The 17,705-nt window shown below is 46.4% G+C and overlaps 7 protein-coding genes across 7 annotated transcripts; 4 read left to right on the forward strand and 3 right to left on the reverse strand.

Moving 5' to 3' along the window:
- Window positions 1-1,575: 1,575 nt before the first annotated feature.
- On the forward strand, window positions 1,576-3,320 carry Pdw03_0623 (Major facilitator superfamily domain, general substrate transporter; the record flags this gene model as incomplete). The annotated part of the gene is made up of 3 exons (XM_014680394.1): window positions 1,576-2,073; window positions 2,136-2,289; window positions 2,362-3,320. 3 exons carry the CDS (start codon window positions 1,576-1,578, stop codon window positions 3,318-3,320), a joined length of 1,611 nt encoding a protein of 536 aa, XP_014535880.1.
- Window positions 3,321-3,803: 483 nt separating this feature from the next.
- Pdw03_0624 (Polyketide cyclase/dehydrase) lies at window positions 3,804-4,418 on the forward strand (the record flags this gene model as incomplete). Its single annotated transcript, XM_014680395.1, has 3 exons — window positions 3,804-3,845; window positions 3,920-4,069; window positions 4,146-4,418. 3 exons carry the CDS (start codon window positions 3,804-3,806, stop codon window positions 4,416-4,418), a joined length of 465 nt encoding a protein of 154 aa, XP_014535881.1.
- A 129-nt stretch (window positions 4,419-4,547) lies between these two features.
- Window positions 4,548-4,825, reverse strand: Pdw03_0625 (uncharacterized protein; the record flags this gene model as incomplete). Its single annotated transcript, XM_066099671.1, has 2 exons — window positions 4,548-4,575; window positions 4,638-4,825. The coding sequence occupies 2 exons, from the start codon at window positions 4,823-4,825 to the stop codon at window positions 4,548-4,550; spliced, it is 216 nt and encodes a 71-aa protein (XP_065957398.1).
- Window positions 4,826-5,068: 243 nt separating this feature from the next.
- Pdw03_0626 (Fungal transcriptional regulatory protein, N-terminal) lies at window positions 5,069-6,688 on the reverse strand (the record flags this gene model as incomplete). The annotated part of the gene is made up of 4 exons (XM_014680396.2): window positions 5,069-5,807; window positions 5,859-5,983; window positions 6,062-6,345; window positions 6,400-6,688. 4 exons carry the CDS (start codon window positions 6,686-6,688, stop codon window positions 5,069-5,071), a joined length of 1,437 nt encoding a protein of 478 aa, XP_014535882.2.
- A 1,482-nt stretch (window positions 6,689-8,170) lies between these two features.
- On the reverse strand, window positions 8,171-10,111 carry Pdw03_0627 (CheY-like superfamily; the record flags this gene model as incomplete). The annotated part of the gene is made up of 1 exon (XM_014680397.1): window positions 8,171-10,111. The coding sequence occupies one exon, from the start codon at window positions 10,109-10,111 to the stop codon at window positions 8,171-8,173; it is 1,941 nt and encodes a 646-aa protein (XP_014535883.1).
- Window positions 10,112-12,718: 2,607 nt separating this feature from the next.
- On the forward strand, window positions 12,719-14,548 carry Pdw03_0628 (Sucrose/H+ symporter, plant; the record flags this gene model as incomplete). Its single annotated transcript, XM_014680398.1, has 5 exons — window positions 12,719-13,137; window positions 13,192-13,802; window positions 13,850-14,096; window positions 14,146-14,269; window positions 14,321-14,548. The coding sequence occupies 5 exons, from the start codon at window positions 12,719-12,721 to the stop codon at window positions 14,546-14,548; spliced, it is 1,629 nt and encodes a 542-aa protein (XP_014535884.1).
- Window positions 14,549-15,438: 890 nt separating this feature from the next.
- Pdw03_0629 (Glycosyl transferase, family 25) lies at window positions 15,439-16,774 on the forward strand (the record flags this gene model as incomplete). The annotated part of the gene is made up of 4 exons (XM_066099672.1): window positions 15,439-15,624; window positions 15,683-15,826; window positions 15,878-15,948; window positions 16,015-16,774. 4 exons carry the CDS (start codon window positions 15,439-15,441, stop codon window positions 16,772-16,774), a joined length of 1,161 nt encoding a protein of 386 aa, XP_065957399.1.
- Between the last annotated feature and the right edge of the window lie 931 nt (window positions 16,775-17,705).

Consider the following 17,705-nt stretch of genomic DNA (forward strand, 5'->3'; position numbering starts at 1 on the left):
GCATTGCATGCCATAGAAAAATTCTCCCTAGGCTATCATCCATGATGATGCACAACTATCCCACCGCCTGGGACCCGGTCTCTGGCTGCGCAATTTTTGGTGTGGCGTGACCATCAACGAATTTCGAAAAGGTAGGCATCTGGTGCGAGGTTCGACATCGGAACCTGGCTATATTTCCAATTTACGATTGAATACATGATGAAACGGGGTTGACCTTGTTATAGCATAGATGAGACCCGGGTTAGATGATCGCAAATAATCTGCGTCCGTACCTCTCCTTGGGAAAGCGGAAGTCCATATCGCGTTCAGAAAGTACGTATATCGTTGCCACAGAGTGAAGTGAACAACTTGACTGTCTTCATCCATTCCCTCTTCGAGATTTGTCCCTTTTTTGCCTGGATTGATAATCTGGAACATCTCAACATGCTAACATTTCTCAGACATGGATCCTTAGTTCCCCGGTGGTTTATATCACTACAAATCTTCCCGTGTAGCTTTCAAAAAAAAATCTGTGATTCGAAGTTCATTTATTCATTGAGCTTCAATAGTTAGAGCGCACTGTTTTCTTTATTGTTAGGCTTCATTGGTTCTAAGAAAGTTCGACATGAGATCTCCAGTCCATGCTCTGTGATGTGTCTCTAGTTGGAGGAATGATGTCATTGTGCACCTCACATAGACTAAGAAGTGATAATCACTAAAGAAACCCGATTCATCAGCTTTCTAGAGCTCGTAGAGATATGTGCCCTCGATTATGAATGAACTCAGTTTATGCCCGAAGATCTCCCGGTCGAGATAGATATTCCCTGATTGGCTATTGAGGATCCCTGTTCCTAACTTCAGGTTACCATGCTGTATTCCACCCTTGGAACCAGCAAGAATGACCTCATAAGTAGCTTCTGTGTCAATTTCTCCAGGTCCCAGTCTTAGATTCCGATTTCCCCTCATATCTTGCACAGCAACTGAGTCTCTATCCCCATACATAAGTGTAATTATGCAAGATTGTGCAACACACTTCAAGTTCCAAAAGACAACAACAATTTACTTAATTAGTGTACATGATTTCTCGTTAGCAAAGACCGCCAATGTATTTGCTTTTAGTCTAGTAGATTGTACGTGGCCGAAGGTTAGAAGATTCCACGACACAGAAGAGTACTGTGACGTCAGTTTGTGTGGGGAATGCCAAGGGATCGGGATACCGCAGATCACCAAACTTATAGGGCTTTTTTGGTCTTTTTCTTTTTTTTTTTGGAGATAATCACACACGATTTATTAGAAAACTGTGAATTTGAAGATTGAAACTATTTAAAATATACAGTTATATACAAAGCTTCAAAAGTTTTACACCGTCAATCTTCACAACTATCAATCCCAATATCTAATCTGTGCTATACGCTATGGCCGCTACCACTCTGTGCACTCAGTTGATCCACTATAAATCCGGTTTCAGTCGATGGAGTCCGAGGTAAAGAAAAAAAGTCTACGCAGACTCCGTACATACTCCGACATATAACACCTGGAGAAAGTCCACAAAACTTTTTCCACGCACGCCCTTTGCTCCATCCCCCGCACGCAAGGATGTCTCCCTCAGAGCAAGACACCGAAGCTGTTCATACCGAGAACAGACCCTCATCTGTCAATAGCAGCGAATATAGCACACCTGTCGATATCTCCGCTGAGCTTGAGAAAAAAGAGAGCGGACATCCCGACGGAAAGCGCGAGCTGAAGGAAGGAGATTGCTACGAGATCCTAGGATACTGCTGGCCACGATGGAAGAAATGGACCTATCTGGTCGCGGTCGCATTTGTTCAGGTTTCCATGAACTTCAACACCTCGGTCTATCCTGCTGCTGTCCAAAATCTTTCAGAGGCTTTTCACATTAGCGAACAACACGCTCGCACAGGTCAAATGGCCTACCTGGTTACTTATTCCATTGGCTGTGAGCTGTGGGCTCCTTGGTCTGAGGAATTCGGTCGCTGGCCCATTCTTCAGCTCTCTATGTTCTTGATCAACATTTGGCAGATTCTTGCGGCCCTTGCCCCCAACTGGGGCAGTCTTGTTGTCGCTCGTGCATTGGTTGGTTTCTCCCCCGACAAGCTAGCGTCTTGACACTTCAAAAACCTAATATGATATTCAAGGGTGGTCTCTCTACTGCTGGTGGTAGTGTTACTCTCGGTCTTATTGCCGATATCTACGAGCCCGAGACGCAACAATTCCCTCTCGCTTTCATCGTATTGTCATCTTGTCTCGGTACCAGTATTGGTGGTGTGATTGGAGGACCAATTGCGCGATGTAAGCATTTTTCCCTTCTCGGAGTCATTATGCACCGGTTCTAGACCTACTGCTAATACCAGTATTTGAAAGTCCTTGACTGGCAATGGTTCTTCTGGATTCAGCTGATCTTCGGAGGAGTCACCCAGATCATCATCTTCTTTATGCCCGAGAGTCGTTCGACTATTATCATGGACAGAGAAGCCAAGCGCCGCCGCAAGACCGGAGAAGACCCAAATATCTACGGACCCAACGAGATGAAGAGCCCCCGTATCTCCTTGAAGGAAGCTGGCAGGATCTGGGCGCGTCCATTCTACATGCTTCTGCGCGAGCCCATTGTCCTCTGTCTATCTCTTCTATCCGGTTTCTCCGATGCTCTGATATTCATCTTCCTCGAGAGTTTTGCCATCGTCTACAAACAAGGATGGGGCTTTGGTACTCTCGCACAAGCCTGGGCTGTTATTCCCATCAACGCCGCCTACTTTATTGCCTACTTCAGCTACTTCCCATGGTTCATGCGTGATCAAAAGCTCCGAGTACGACATGGCGATGCGGCCATACCGCCCGAGCGCCGACTCAAGTGGCTGCTCTTCCTCGCGCCGCTCGAACCCATCGGTCTATTCGGTTTCGCCTGGACATCCTTTGGCGACTCGAAAAACATACACTGGATCGGATCCATGATTTTCTCCGGCTGTGTCGGTATCGCTAACTTCGCCATCTACCTATCCTCTGTTGATTACATGGTCGCGTCCTACGGTGTCTACTCGGCTTCTGCAACCGGTGGCAATGCTTTCGCGCGCGATCTTCTCGCTGGTATCTCGGCCATGTACGCGACGCCCATGTACACAGACATCGGCGATAAGTGGCATGTTGAGTATGCAACCACCATTCTGGCTTGTCTTTCCTGTCTGGTTGTGACTCCCATCTATGTGTTCTACTGGAAGGGACCCCAGCTTCGCGCGAAGAGCAAATTTGCTTCTACGCTTGCTGCTGACAGAGAGCAGAACAATGGTCGACGTGTCAGCAAGATTAGCATGGAGCCTCAGTGTTGAGAGCCTCGATTTGAATATACGGATGCATTGTCAGAAGTATGTGAGATTATGCACATAGATTAGTTTACATGTTTATTATGCATTATGTACATATGACTCGTCATGAGTAGACGGAGGATTTATGATGACCGTGTTAATGACCATCTAAGGAGTGCTACAAATCTTGGGGTTGTATTCAGTTCCTAATCTCATTGCTAGTTGACGAGCTAGACTCAAATCCTATACAATTTTTGTTTCAACATTCAAATTTTTGGATCTAGCTTTCGTACCCCCCCTCCCCCCCTATGCAAGACAAGATGTGATAGGCGAATAAGCTCTGAACGGAGCGTTTTGAGGTTATCTGCAGGTGGAGTGGGGGCACACGATGGATGCAGCAAGGATATACAGTATTCTACATCCACGCACTTCCCTTGAATTTACATATTTTATTTGCATCATCCCCTAACCCGTGCATCAAACCTCTCTAACAAAACCACCGGCAAAATGACCACAAGCACAATCGAAATAGCGGCGCCGCCTGCAAAAGTGCGAGATTGTATGTACCAGGCCTAAGACCGGGATTCCTGGCGAGGCATGCTGACTATTTATCGCATCCCTAGCTCCTCAACTTCTCAGCATACCCGGAGTGGCACACGGAATGGCTCAAGGGGATCGAGCTCAAGGACAGCACTAAGACCCCGCAAGAGCTTTGCTCGGGAGACATAATCGAGGTGAACATTGAGAACTTCAATTTTGTCGCGGAAGTCAAGGTGAGAGAATATTACTCTTCCCGATCACAAGTTTTTAAAAGAAAGAAAAGTAAGCTGAAGACTGTCAACACCAAAGGAGAATTCCGAGAGCTTGTTTTCTTGGCAAGGTCCGCCCGTGTTTACCGTTGCTGGTTTGCATAAATTCTACCTCGAGCCGGCCAATGATGGTGCTTCGACTGTTTTCACCCAGTCGGAGGATCTCAAGAGTCTCCTTGCGTTCATCATGAGTCCTTGTCTTCTTGGAAAGAAGATGCGTGCCCATTTTGATATTTTCCACAGGGATCTCAAGGCCCGCACTGAGATAGCCGAAATTGGGGGTTGGTCTTGTCACACGCGCACAGTTGGTTGATTCGTGCTCGCACTTTTGATCTGGGGTAATACTATCGGCGCCTTGACTCTTGTTGCACTGCTTCTCTCGTAGGCATGTGATTGGCTCCGGGACATGGCCGCATAGATATATTTTAGTCACCTTTCGATTTTATTTTGAGCGACGATTCACTTGGAAGCTAGGCGGAATCAATATGAATCAACGAATCCTTCCCAGAAAAGAAGTTTATGGAAACCATACCTGATCATGGCATGTAGACTGCCCGAGTGACAGCCAAACGAAGCATAGTGTAGCAATGGGGTCACCAATAAGGGCGCGGCAGACTTGGTCGGGGACCTATTCTTAGACAATGGTGTAGATGAGGCACGCTTTGAGATTGCAACCCGAGGAAACGGGTTACACTTCATACGTGTGGCCCTGAGCCGCATCGAGAGTGGCGTGGTAGTGTACCACTTCGTCCAGCACGGAAGAAACACAACCCTGGAAAAAGACTAACTAGTCGAGGGCTGAGGGAGCGCCCGCTTGGCAGAGATTGTTTCACAGGTAGCCATCGTCTTTCGGGCCATGATTGTCATCATAACAGTGTCGTGTGTGGCTATCTTCTTCGTTGTTCAAGGCCTTTTAACACGAGTCGTCTTCTGCCCATCGAATTTGTTGCTTGAGCTTGTTTTTCATATAAATTCCACGCTGCTGCTGATAGGCGAGACCGATATCGAGAGGTCTGATAGTACGGCTTGGTCGGTGAGACTGAAGATGTTATCCCAGTGAGATCGAACGAGATCTTCACTCTGCGGTTTCTCCAACCACAACACAGATTTGATGTGGAAGAGGATGACATCAAAGTTTTCCAGGTTTAGAGCAACCGCTATTTCTCGTGCCCTACTCATGAACCACCGGTGATGAGGCGTGCCAGCTGAAGCCACCATTCCGACTGCAGCAAACCAGACGTCAAGTGAATCATAGACACGAGATATTGACGTGAGATGCTCGAGGTTCTCCATAAATCGAATCATAATGGTATTCAGTATGACTGCATGCGAGTAGTATGTTGGTCCCTGAGCGATGAACATGTAGATTATAACCCCGCAGCGAATGGATTCCGTAATCGGTGATGGCAGAGATATCGTGGTAGCTGGAGCGGAGAGAAGGAGACGGTGTATGACAAAACAGGTAAGGTCATGAAGTTGTGTGGCTTGGAAGGGCATATTGCGCACTCGGTGAAAGATGCTGCGAAGACGACTCAAGACATTCTTAACGGCATACTCCACTTCAATGTTGCTGAGGTCAAATAGCTGGTCATCAAGCACGGTTGAGTCGAACTGCCATTCCGGGATAGGGGGGATGCCATCTCCAATGCCGAAGTCATCCTGGGTCTCAAATTGAGGATGGCCCATGATGAGCATAGATACCCTTTCAAACATGTTAAAATCTGATCCCTGAATAGAAAAGGTGTTGGCTTACCAGCTGACCATCCTCGCGGTAAGCGGGCTTGTCTGCCTTACTGCATTGATGCCGCCTCTCATATCGACCAGCTTTTTCAATCCATTAACATGCATTTCGCCAACTTTTGCATTGCCTTTGCCAAACTAAGAATCATTAATGATCGGGAAATTGTTCGAGATAGAAGATGATGAAGAAAGAGGGTGTTTATGGCAGTATCTTACCTCGATGGTTGCCAAGGTGATAACTGAGTTCAAAGTCCCATCCTGAACAGCTAGTGACATGTATTTAAGCTTACGTCGCAGTAGAGCCACCGAGTCTGCCATGAGAAGTTCGGAGTTCTGAAAGCCTTTCTGAGCCAACAACTCTTCGTCAAGACATGCCGTCTGTAGAGAGACATGAAATAGTGCAGGATCACCTAGTGCAAGTGGCCACCAAGAGATCAGAAACGGATTAGAAGTCGCATTAAGGTCAAGAGGGTAATATTGAAAGGCGATTTTGTGGAGGACTAAATGGGTAAGCCAATATTTTATCGTCAGTGCTTCCTCAGAGGACTACACACAGCTATAGATCAAACGTTGAACGTGTTCCCGAGGAAGTCTAGTCCGTGGATACGAATCAAACGGATCAAGAGATCCGAATCTGTAATTAGTCAAAGTGCCAGATCCATCTAGTGGACACATTGATGCCTTATTCTGCCATCCGGGAGTTGCCGGCCCCGTCGACGGTTCGTTCGCATAGGCGCACTCAACGTGTCGCTTGATACAGCGGGAACAACGCGGTGTGCGGAGATCGCAGCTGGACTTTGATTTGGCGCAAGCAGCACAGGACCGGCGGAGAGATTGCCGCATTTTGAGAGGATATTGGTGGGCATCCAAAGGAGGGGGGGGGGGGTGTTAATTTTAGGAATAGCTCAAGCTGGAACCGCACGCCACTTTTGAGATCAAGGTGCAAGAGAGTTGAAAAGGTACAAATCTAAGTCTTATCAGAAAGTCAGTTTAATGTCCAATGTGAAACTTCCCGAGGTTGAACTTCCCGATTATTCCGTAATGTGTCAGCCTCAAGTGAATGTCCCGAGCCCAAATCAAAAGAGGACTAGACCCCGCCTCACCCCTGCTTGGCATCGGAGTCTAGTCCTAATCGGGCAAGTTACATAACCTGTGGATATCTTGGTCAGTTGACTAGTTAGTTAACTAACTATCCATATCATGCCATTACTAAGAAAACTCGCTTATGTATATGTATTCTCTGTCTATTTCAAAGGGACAGTTCCGTAAATTGCCCCTGTTGCCTGTCATCATGGACTCCAAGATGGCTTTTGAGATGGCCAACACCTCAATCGCTTAGAATCAACTGCCGCAGATTCTTAAGCTTGTCGTTTTAGCAGTATACATTTAGTTTTGTAATAGCCATGTGAGTTTATGACCAAGGGAAGTAGAGCCTTCCTACTCATGGGAGTCCGCACATGCCCTCTCAAGTGATGTATACCAAACGAAAAGGTTCTATAGCTGGGCCTCCGCTAAAGATTCCGCTCGTGGTCCATTAATACAAGCACTACAACCAAAGTTTGAAAGATATCTTGCACAGTGGGCGAGTGAACCTCTCAGCTGTGTATGCAGTTATTAAGGAGCTCCTGCGTCATCGTCCGCACGTTGTTATGGTTCTTATCTCGCGACAAAGAACTTCCCTGTCACGCCCAACTATACCATTCCTAAGGGCGCTATAGTCATTCTATCCTGCTATCCGGCTTTACATGATCCAAACTTTTACCCCAATCCTGACAACTTTGATCCTGAACGTTGGATATCCGGCGATGCCGAGTCCAAGACCAAGAATTGGCTAGTGTTTGGCGCGGGAGCGCACGAATGCCTTGCAAGAAAATGTTTGCCATTGTCTATGGCAGGTATCATTGTGAAGCGGCGCTGCAACTTGATTGGAAACATCATGCCACGGGAAATATCAGAGATTCGAGTTTTTGCTACACTGTTTCCAATGGTTAGTACTGTCATAGCCCTATTTTCTGATGTTGTTCCAATCGCGCCTTGTGCTAACTATTGACACAGGATTAGTGCCCGTTGGTATTTAAGCATCGTTCAAAGAGGTGTTGCTAGTATATACACAATTTTTTCTCGGAATAGAATTGGGTTACCATTTCTGACGCCCTTTCACGGTGGAATGACATTCTTTGTGAAGGCTGTTTTAGGAGTTCCGTCCTGTACAGCCTGGTATTTACTACCACAATGGTCATCTTGTCTCTCTCTGTTGTTCATACAAATACACATCTCGCTTTGCTTCCAAAATCTTCCAAAACCTTCACAGTCCTAGACTTACCGTTATATATTTCTTTCTTTTGAAACCATGCGATTGATCTTTTCAACAAGCTCATGAGTGCCATAAGGCTTATGGATGATATCATCCATTCCGGCACCTATCATTTCCTGTTGTTGTTCGTCTCTGACATTCGCTGTGAGTCCCAGAATGGGTACATGTCCTCCAGTTTCCTTCTCGATTTCACGAATTGCTTTTGTGGCACAGTTGCCGTCCATCACAGGCATCTGCTGGTCCATGAGAATACAGTCGAATGGGCCTTTCTTATTCGCATCCACTGCCTCTTTTCCATTTCTCGCTTCTGATATGTCAAACCCCAGTGTATTCAACTTGCGTGAGATGATTCGCCTGTTTATAACGTTATCCTCAACCAAGAGAATTCGCTGACCGTCGCCGGTTAATTTTTCATGACCACGATGAGACAAAGGACTTTGATTCGCCCATTCGTTCTGATCGTTCTCTACCTGGCGGGCAATGTTGTGGGTACGAATTGTATCTTCGTCCTTTGGGCCACCTGGTTGTGCCTCGAAGACAATATCCTCAGCTGGGGTTTCCGACATCTGGGGCTCTTCCGTGATTTTGTTGACACCGCTCATTTTGTTTCCCAGTGTCTGAATATCAACACAGAGCTTATCAATTGTAGAAACACCGAAACTCTCGTCTCCTTCAACACCTTCGTTGGTTGTTCTGCGTACTTTGAAAAAAAACCCAAAGGTACTTCCGTGTGATTTCTTGGAGCTCACGCCAATCTCACCCCCATGGAGGTGACAGAGCTTTCTACAAACGTTGAGACCAAGGCCAGAGCCGCCGTAAATGCTCTCAGTTTTGGGAGTTGCTTGATTGAATCGCTCGAAGAGCCGTTTCTGTGCTTCCTCGGTGACTCCAATCCCCGAGTCCTTGACGGCGACCATGATATATGCCACTTCGCCACTTCCCCATTCGGAGTTGTTTGTCGCGTCTTGACGGAGCGCTGATTTTCCCGAATCGAAGAAGACTATGTTTGGCGGGTACGAACTTGGACGCTCGATCGAAGCACCCACTGAAACTCGGACCGATCGCTGGCCTTCCGATTGAGCTGTGAATTTGATAGCATTCGAGAGTATGTTAACAAGGACCTGGCCCATTCGATCTAAATCTGCCATGACCCAATCAATACCACATTTGCCATAGGAAAGATCGGCCTTGTATTCAAAATTAATTCTGTGCTTTCGGAGCTCGGGTCGGAATATCGCCATCGGAATGGTAATATGTCGTTGGGGCTGGACCTTTCGTGGGGAAAGCGGTAGCATTGATGCGTCAAGTTTTGAAAAGGTGAGGACATCATTGACGATTTTCTTTTGATGTCTAATGCAGAGGCTGATTGTCTCAGCTGCTTCGGCGATGTTCACGACTGAGATTTCATCCGGTTTCTTGTTATAGATTGCCTCCTGAATATCCTCCGTACAATGGACTATCGCAGATAAAGGATTGCGAATTTCGTGGCTGATCATATCGATGAATCGCTCTTGTTGCTTCTTGCGTTCCTGGGCCTCTTCCGCAGCCTGCCTCTGTAGGAGCTCTGCCTTTTTCTCCAGGGTGATATCTGCGATTGTACAGATAAACACCCCACCATCGTTTAGCCCGAAGCACTGTACGTCTTTATCATTCAGCCGATCCAGAGTTATGACACACCATATCGAGTTCGGGTCGCGCGTGTGGTATTCGAGACGTAGCGGTTGTTTGGACGTTGCGACCTCGCGATACCGAGTCGACACCCGGTCATAGTCGTCTGGATGGACCGATCGTAACCAACATTCGGAGAAATTGACGCTAGGGCATGGGATGAGTTCCCGGAACCGGCGATTCACAGAGACCAATTCATATCGATGGGTGAGGATGGCGACACCGTTCGGTAGGATGTCGGCCAGCTGTTGTGCCGAAACATTTTGGTTGAATGTGAACGTCATCTATTTATTTGGAAGCAGGCTTCATCCAATACCCACGGAAGAGACGTCAGGCGCGGATAGAAATTTGGTGATGACTGCTCTATTAAGTATTGCCCGCAAGGTTCGGGTGGCGCATGGCAGATGAGGCTAAGCCGTGATCGTCGATCTTCCCAAAATTTGTAAATTGTTTTGCGCCTATAATGGTGTAGACCGACATGTGCTAGTTTATATGAGATTTCGAATCTGTAAAAAATATGCATAATTAGATAATATTATACGTCATTGTGGGCTCCCCTTCGATCTTATACTGGGGAAGTGTTCTCCAGAACACTGCGATTGGCAAAAGAGACCAAAGTGACGACTGGGACCCTGGACGCTTGGCACATGACGTCATTTGAGCTTATGAACTTATCAGCATAGCCGAGTTAGAGGAGCCTCGGGCATCTAGTGCTTCCAGATTTAAATTGCTTATTTCTTTTTTGATTTAGCTTGATAGTTAATGGCCTTGGCCTTTCTGCCTCTTTCACATCGAGAGGATTGGATTTGAAATGTCGGTGAAGTATGCAAGGTCTCTTTACTTGGCTTGACTGCAAGGACAACATATTATCACTGCAAAATGAGAGTATTTGATTCAGGGGTATGTGCGAAGCTGATTCCTTGCTGTTATACAAAAGCACTGAATGTAACCTAGTACAGCAAACTAGTGCACACGATTCATGTTTTTTTGAAAAAAAAATTGAAATGTACGTATTTTTGAAGCTCCTGCAGTAAGAGTTCCATCTCAAGTGCCATGACCGCAAATTATATAACAAGGTATTCTAGCACCATTAACCTTTCAGAATCTAGAAATAACTGTTGATTATTACAGATCATTAAAGGCTGTTTAAGTGGTCAGAGAATTTGTTTGACTAGCAATAGACCTCCCGCAAAGCCCACAAAGCCCAACCCAACCCAGCCCGCAAATGGGCTAGGCTTTGGGCCCTGCCTAGGCTATAGGCCTAGGTTGAAAGCCCACTAGGCCCATCATGGGGGCCCAATAGGGCCCAATCGGCACCAAATAATGCAAATATACCAATCCTTCGTCGCTACATAAGTGATGCAGAATTTTTCAGGAATTATAGGTATTCGAATTGTGCTTAAGCCCTTGATTGTTTCTAGATTATAGAGATCCTAGGTGGCTAAGATCGCTGAGATCACAATACATAATTACGTTGTAGTTAATTTCGTGTAGAATTATAAAGCTTACACAATATATTCATTATTATCTTAGAGACTATCATTGTTAATATCTATTAGATCCTAGAACTACCACCCTAGAGGTTTACCTCAATAAGAGCGCAAGGTATAGTTTTAGCATAGGGTTATAGTAGTAGTAGTATACGATGGTAAGAGAAAATCAAAAGAGGTCTAGCATATAATTATTTACTACTTTTATCTACTTTACGGCCTTGGGCTACGGAGATCCCTCGTATTGTATATAGGCCAGTAGTATATGCCGCTTATAGGCCGGAACATACGTAAAAAAACATTCATTAATCAGCTATTTTGTGTAGGCGAAGACCGCAGTTATGCAGAATAATGGGCTGTGGGTTGGGTTGGGCTTTGCGGAGGTCTAACTGGCAATCAGCTTGGCAATACAGGAGAGAATGTTCCTATTGCCCATGTTTGGCTTGGCAAATGTGAACCGAGGGTTGGAAGGATAGTTTGATAGAGTAACCGTAGTTAGTCTATTGTTAATCATTTTGACAAGGTCGGACCCTCGGAACTTCAACAAATAGATATTCAATATCAACAGCCACGTTATACAGCGAGCGGTTCCGACTTCATTAAAAGAGCGTTACTCCGTACTAAGCACAGAATGGGCAAATTGCTAAAAGGAAAAATCAGCGAGAATTCAAAACATCGACAGCGAAGATGGCCTGTGGGTGATGTACATGGGAAGAGCTGTCGGGCCGAGGAAAAAATCTGAATCGGCGTGGCGAATATCGAATTTCGAATTTTTGACCAGATGCCATAAAGAGTACTCCGTAGATATGTAATGCACAATTCTAAAGAGAAAAACACAGTTTCAAAATTGAATTTTATAATCCTAGTTTTTCAGAGCCCATGAAACTTTAGCAGTTACCAAGGACTAGCCCTAAAAACTTGAAGTTCGCCAACTAGCCCTACCGGGATCCCGTGGGTCTTAGCGCTCGGCCCGATAACGTTTGCCGCTGGGTTTGAAGATTTCAAGCCGATGGCCATTTCCAGGGCGCCATTGATGCCCTGTCTTTACTAGCTGTGCGCGGTAGGGCCACATAGCATCTGCATTGCATTATCAGAGCCTTATTCTCAATACAATCCTAGACCAACCCCCATGTGCGAATGAAAGGGCCAGTGATGATTCCTCTCCACTCCTCGTGTGTTCATCGTGGGTCTTGCATCTCAAATAGGTAACCCGAGAGAACATGCTCCAGTCTAAGATTTTTCTCGAAATGGTAATCCGAAATGCCTCGCTCCACTTTTTAAACTGGATCGATTGAAGATTTTGAATTTTAGTTCGATAGTAAACCATATATTAGTATGATGGTAGGTGCCAGTGCTACCCTAGCCATTTGTTCTCATCTGGATTCTACTTTCACAACCACAATGGGTATTGTTGACTACTTTAGTCGACCACGTGGCCATCAGGAACATGGTGGTGATGAAATACCCACTACAAACTCCCCGAAAGTTGTCGAGCCGAAGATAATCTCGAGTCCGGACTTTTCCGGCGCTGTGACGCCTGCGCAAATGCTCCCTTCCCCGGTTGGAAGTGAGGATGCTCTTATTTTCGAGAAGATCCCGCATCAGTTCGGCCGCCTGGGTTCTTGGAAAGGGTCTTTGATCTTGCTGGTCACCTCCGGCTCTCAGTTTCTAGACAATGTATTCATGACAAGCGCCAACATTGCTCTGTCCTCCATTCAACGGGATTTTGGTGTGTCCAGTACAGACTTACAATGGATGATCTCTGCATACACTTTGTCATTTGGTGGCTTCCTTTTATTAGCCGGTGCTTTGTCTGATCGGTGCGACGCTTTCTCCAATCATCTTTAGACTTGGTACAATGCTAACCGTCACAGGTATGGAAGAAAGAAGATTCTGTGTCTGGGTCTTGCCTGGCTTTCAGTGTGGACTCTAGCCATTGGATTCGGGCAGTCGTTTATTCAACTTACGGTTTTCCGTGGCATTCAAGGAATTGGAGCTTCGATGACTGTACCATCTGCTATTGGAATCATCAGCTCCTATTTCAGTGGTGTTGATCGCACCCGTGCACTGTCAATCTATGGAGCCTCGGGAACCCTGGGATTCTGCACCGGTCTCATCTTTGGTGGTTTCTTGACCTCTTCGCTGGGCTGGAGATATATATTCTACCTGATTGTTGTCATAACTGGGTCCTTGGGAATCCTAGGGTTTCTTGTCCTCCCAGGCGATGTTCCTTCCGAAACGAAGCACGAAAGAATGGACTACGTTGGTGCAGTGATGTCTACAGCTGGTCTAATCCTACTTCAATTCGTCCTTTCCAGTGGTGGAACCTACGGCTGGGACCAGCCATTCATAATTGTCCTACTGATTCTGGCGGTCGGTCTTCTAGTTGGGTTCACAATCTTCGAGAAGTACGTCAGCAACCCTATCATGCCACTTTCTTTGTGGAAGATTCGCAATTTCGCCGGTCTCTGGGTTATTGGCTTCAGTGAGTTGGTTTTCACCGGTCTCTCGGGCAATGCTAATAATAGATAGCTGGCTATGGCACCTACCAGAACGTTATTTACTACATCGTCCTTCTGGCACAGGAAGTGGACAAACTTTCCGCTGGGGATACCGCAATTCGCTTCTTGCCTATGGGAGCCATTGGCTTCATTGTTTCTCTTGGAACAGGAAAGCTTCTTGAAATCATGAACGGAAAGCACCTCCTCATTGCCGGGCTGGTCCTGGCTGTAGTCGCCCCCATCTCAAGTGCTTTGACTTCCAATCCTGAGGCAGGCTTGTGTGTATCGCCGTCTTCTGACTGAACAAAACTATGCTAATTTTCAAAGTTGGCTCAACGTTCTCCCCACGTCGCTCATCAGTATCTCATCTGTTTCTTTCATCTTTGTTACGACGAGCACTGTGGTACTCACAAGTGTACCGGTCGAAGTCAAGAGTTTGGCTGGCGGAATGGTGGGGTTTTCCTCCTGGATTTGAACTTGACATACTAACATCTTTACCTAGCTCAACACTGCATTCCAAATTGGCTCTGGTGTCGCATTGGCTATCTCAGCGGCCGTTACCGATGCTGTCGACATCCAGCAAGGACATGGTTTTGCTAAGCAATATGCTACTGGTCTCTGGTGCTCAGTTGGTCTAGCCGGACTAGGCCTTATAATCGGTTTGTTTGCGGTCCGACACAAAGGTATCGGACCTCAAGATAGATTGGGTGCCGGCCCAGTTGCTATCTAATTCCGGGGTATGAATTTTCTTCAGGCTTTCTCTCATAGATGGATGATGGACAGAGTTGTTATTTTGAAAACTTTTCTTTGAGACACATCCTGAATCATGATGGGTTTTGCATTTTGTTAGCACGAGGATGAAGGAAGGTGAATAAATCTAGACACAGCATTTCATGAAATCAAAAGGCTGGCGCAGGGATGGAGTTCGCATCATAACCCCGCTATAGATTTCGGATAGAAAGGACCGCACAGCGAACTTGGAGGACGTTGCATCGCAATATTAATTAAACAATAAATGAACTTCCAGGTTGGAAATCTTGCCAACCTATTTTTGTTCACGGAGGTCATATCGTTTGTATTATTGACTGGAAAATTGCTGGTTGGTATCTTTTATACTAAGAATATACTACTACCTACTGAGTTAGCCCACAGAACTCTTTGGGGGTTGATGAAATTGACAAATTCTTACAGCCCATGCGTAAGAAGTAGCCAGGGAACAGATTCGTTAGAAATACTTTGAAGATGATCAGGTAATGCTGGATTAAAGCTCATATAGGTAGTTAGCGTGAAATTACAAGACCTTTAATCCTTGAAACACGACGAGATTGAAGGTGACTAGTTAGTTAATCGTGGTTCCAAAGTAGAACGGAGCTGCCATTGAAGACTGGCGGCCTTGTAGTTGAGGCAACGAGCACCCACGGACAAGATCCGCATTCGGACAAGCTCGGTCGTGATGCATCCAAAGCACGCTGTTCCCGGCGAGAATATGTAATGAAAAGAAAAAATCATTTCGCAATACATTTCATCTGGCTCAAGGCTTCCTTGGACTTCTCAATCCTTCCCAGGTTTTGTGATTCATTGAATTCTCATCAATTCTCATAGTTCGCAACGCTGCTCACCATGATCGCTAGGAGAAAGGCCCTTCACATGGCCGCGGCGGTAGCTCTTACTGCTTACATTTTCTGCACGGTTCTTATCAGAACTTTTGGAGATAAAGCATGGTCTGTCTCGCTCCCTAAACTCGACCTCTCTCGAAACTACATGGCCGACAGTGTCTTTGAACACATCCAGAACAACACTCTTGGGGTTAGACCTTGCCCACTGACTGATAGACTTGGATTGCTAACTGGAAATAAAATGTTAGTTTGAGCATATCTATGCTATCAGTATGAAAGAGCGGACTGACAAGCGCGATTTCCTGACACTAGCAGCCTCGGTATCGGGGTTCAAGGTGGAATGGCTCGATGGAGTGCGACCGGATGAACTACATCCCAAAGCCATGCCTGATGTATGCTTTCCGCTTCAATGATCCCGAAGTCTTGTTCTCACCTTTTCTTAGGGACTGGACCCCTCACAGATTAAGCCAACTGTTGTGGCATGTTGGCGCGCACACATGAATGCATTGATCAAGTACAGTTACACCTCATGACCATAATCCAGAGGCTTTGCTGACGCTTGGACATCGAAAAAAAATAGCGTCATAAGTAATGACTATTCAACTGCTTTGATTTTGGAAGATGACGCAGACTGGGACGTGAGCCTTAAATCCCAGCTGGGGGAATTTGCGCGCGGACTGCACGCTTTGCAAGGAACTAAATTTGTGTCCAAGGAAGCACCTTACGGAATGGACTGGGATCTCCTCTGGATTGGCGGATGTGCCTCGGGCCCGAACGCCAACGAAACAAGCTTCTACGCTATCCCAATGGACCCCACAGTTCCGAGGGTCCACCACCGAGCCACCTGGGGCGGACCCACTAAAAAGTGGAAGGAACAATATCCAGAACTGGCCGAGGACTCGACGCGGTTTATCTATCGCGCTGACATGGGCTGCTGCATGTTCGGGTATGCAGTTACGACCAAGGGTGCCAGGAAGATTGTTTCCGCCCTTTCCGTCGATCATTTGAATAAGCCAGTAGATAATGCCCTGAGTGAGTTGTGCGCGGGGGCTAACGGGCGTCACAAGATTGAGTGCTGGGCCCCCTTTCCCAATTTGATTGGGACATATCGAAAGGCCGGATCGGCTTCCCGGGATTCAGATATCGAGAGCAACAATGCGGCTGAATTTCACGAAGAGCTAGCTTGGAATATGGTATACAGTACCCGGCGTAATATCCATCAATTGGTCAGTGGTGGGGAAACCGTTTACTCACAATGGAAGGATGAAGAAGTGCCATGGTCAAGGAAAGCGATAAAGCACCGGGAGTTTGCTTATCCTAGTGGATATCTTGTCAAATAACCGTACCTCAGATCTCGAAGTCCATAGTCGGTTTTTTATACAATCTTTCTGTACACACAGATCTCGACGGTATGCTGTCATTTACTCTGGTTCTACCTCATCAAAGCCAAACTTGAATGAGTGGGGACCCATCTGGTCTACCAAAGTCGTTTGCAAATCCCCTTACTGCCCAAAGGAGTTGTGCGAAAAGGTATAGTTTTGGATTTGTAAAAAAAAAAGCAAATGAGAGGGTAGGATACCACCCAGAGGAATTGTAACCCAACTGTGCAGTACCATTCCATTGTAAATTCCTAATCCCTTGGCATCCGGGGTCAAGTTTCGGGCTTCTGTGCTCTAGTTCATGCGAACTTGGAAAATTGGAGTCCTTTGAGGGCCAGGCCAGCTGAGAGTTGGTCAGAACGTTGCTGGGAATGAGGGGTACATCTATTCCAAGGTCATATCTTGTCTCTTGAACTGCCCTATAGGACTTACCATAGATGCTTCCTAATCCATAGCATGCAACGGTTCTGCCTTTCAATTTAATCACAGCTCCCAGATTAACTCGTCAACTAGAACCCAAGTACTCCGTCTTTTGTAACACATTCAGGATTCACGGTGTTGAATGGAAGACGTTTAGGCCCTTTTGTGGGAGCTTTCCCCTTGCGTCGCCTCTTGTGTGCCATTTACTCCAGCCTTTGGTATTTTCTTCAACAATTCTACTAAGCCGGTTGCCTATTCCACATTTCCCTCTCCGCCCACTCTCCCTTTCTGTGCATTCTTGAGCCCTGTCACAAGGGCCTGCCCTGCTTGGTACTTCTCTTCCCCTCCAACAAATGCCGGCATGACAACTGGAGGCCTTCGGATCTAGAGCGAGCCGAGCAGAACGAGTCCAATAGCCTTGCACGTCCTCGTCTGTATCATGTGGCTTGAAACATCCTACTTGCGCTCGGTG

This window comes from Penicillium digitatum, chromosome 4 (genome assembly GCF_016767815.1).
Source record: "Penicillium digitatum chromosome 4, complete sequence".
Lineage (NCBI taxonomy): Eukaryota > Fungi > Ascomycota > Eurotiomycetes > Eurotiales > Aspergillaceae > Penicillium > Penicillium digitatum.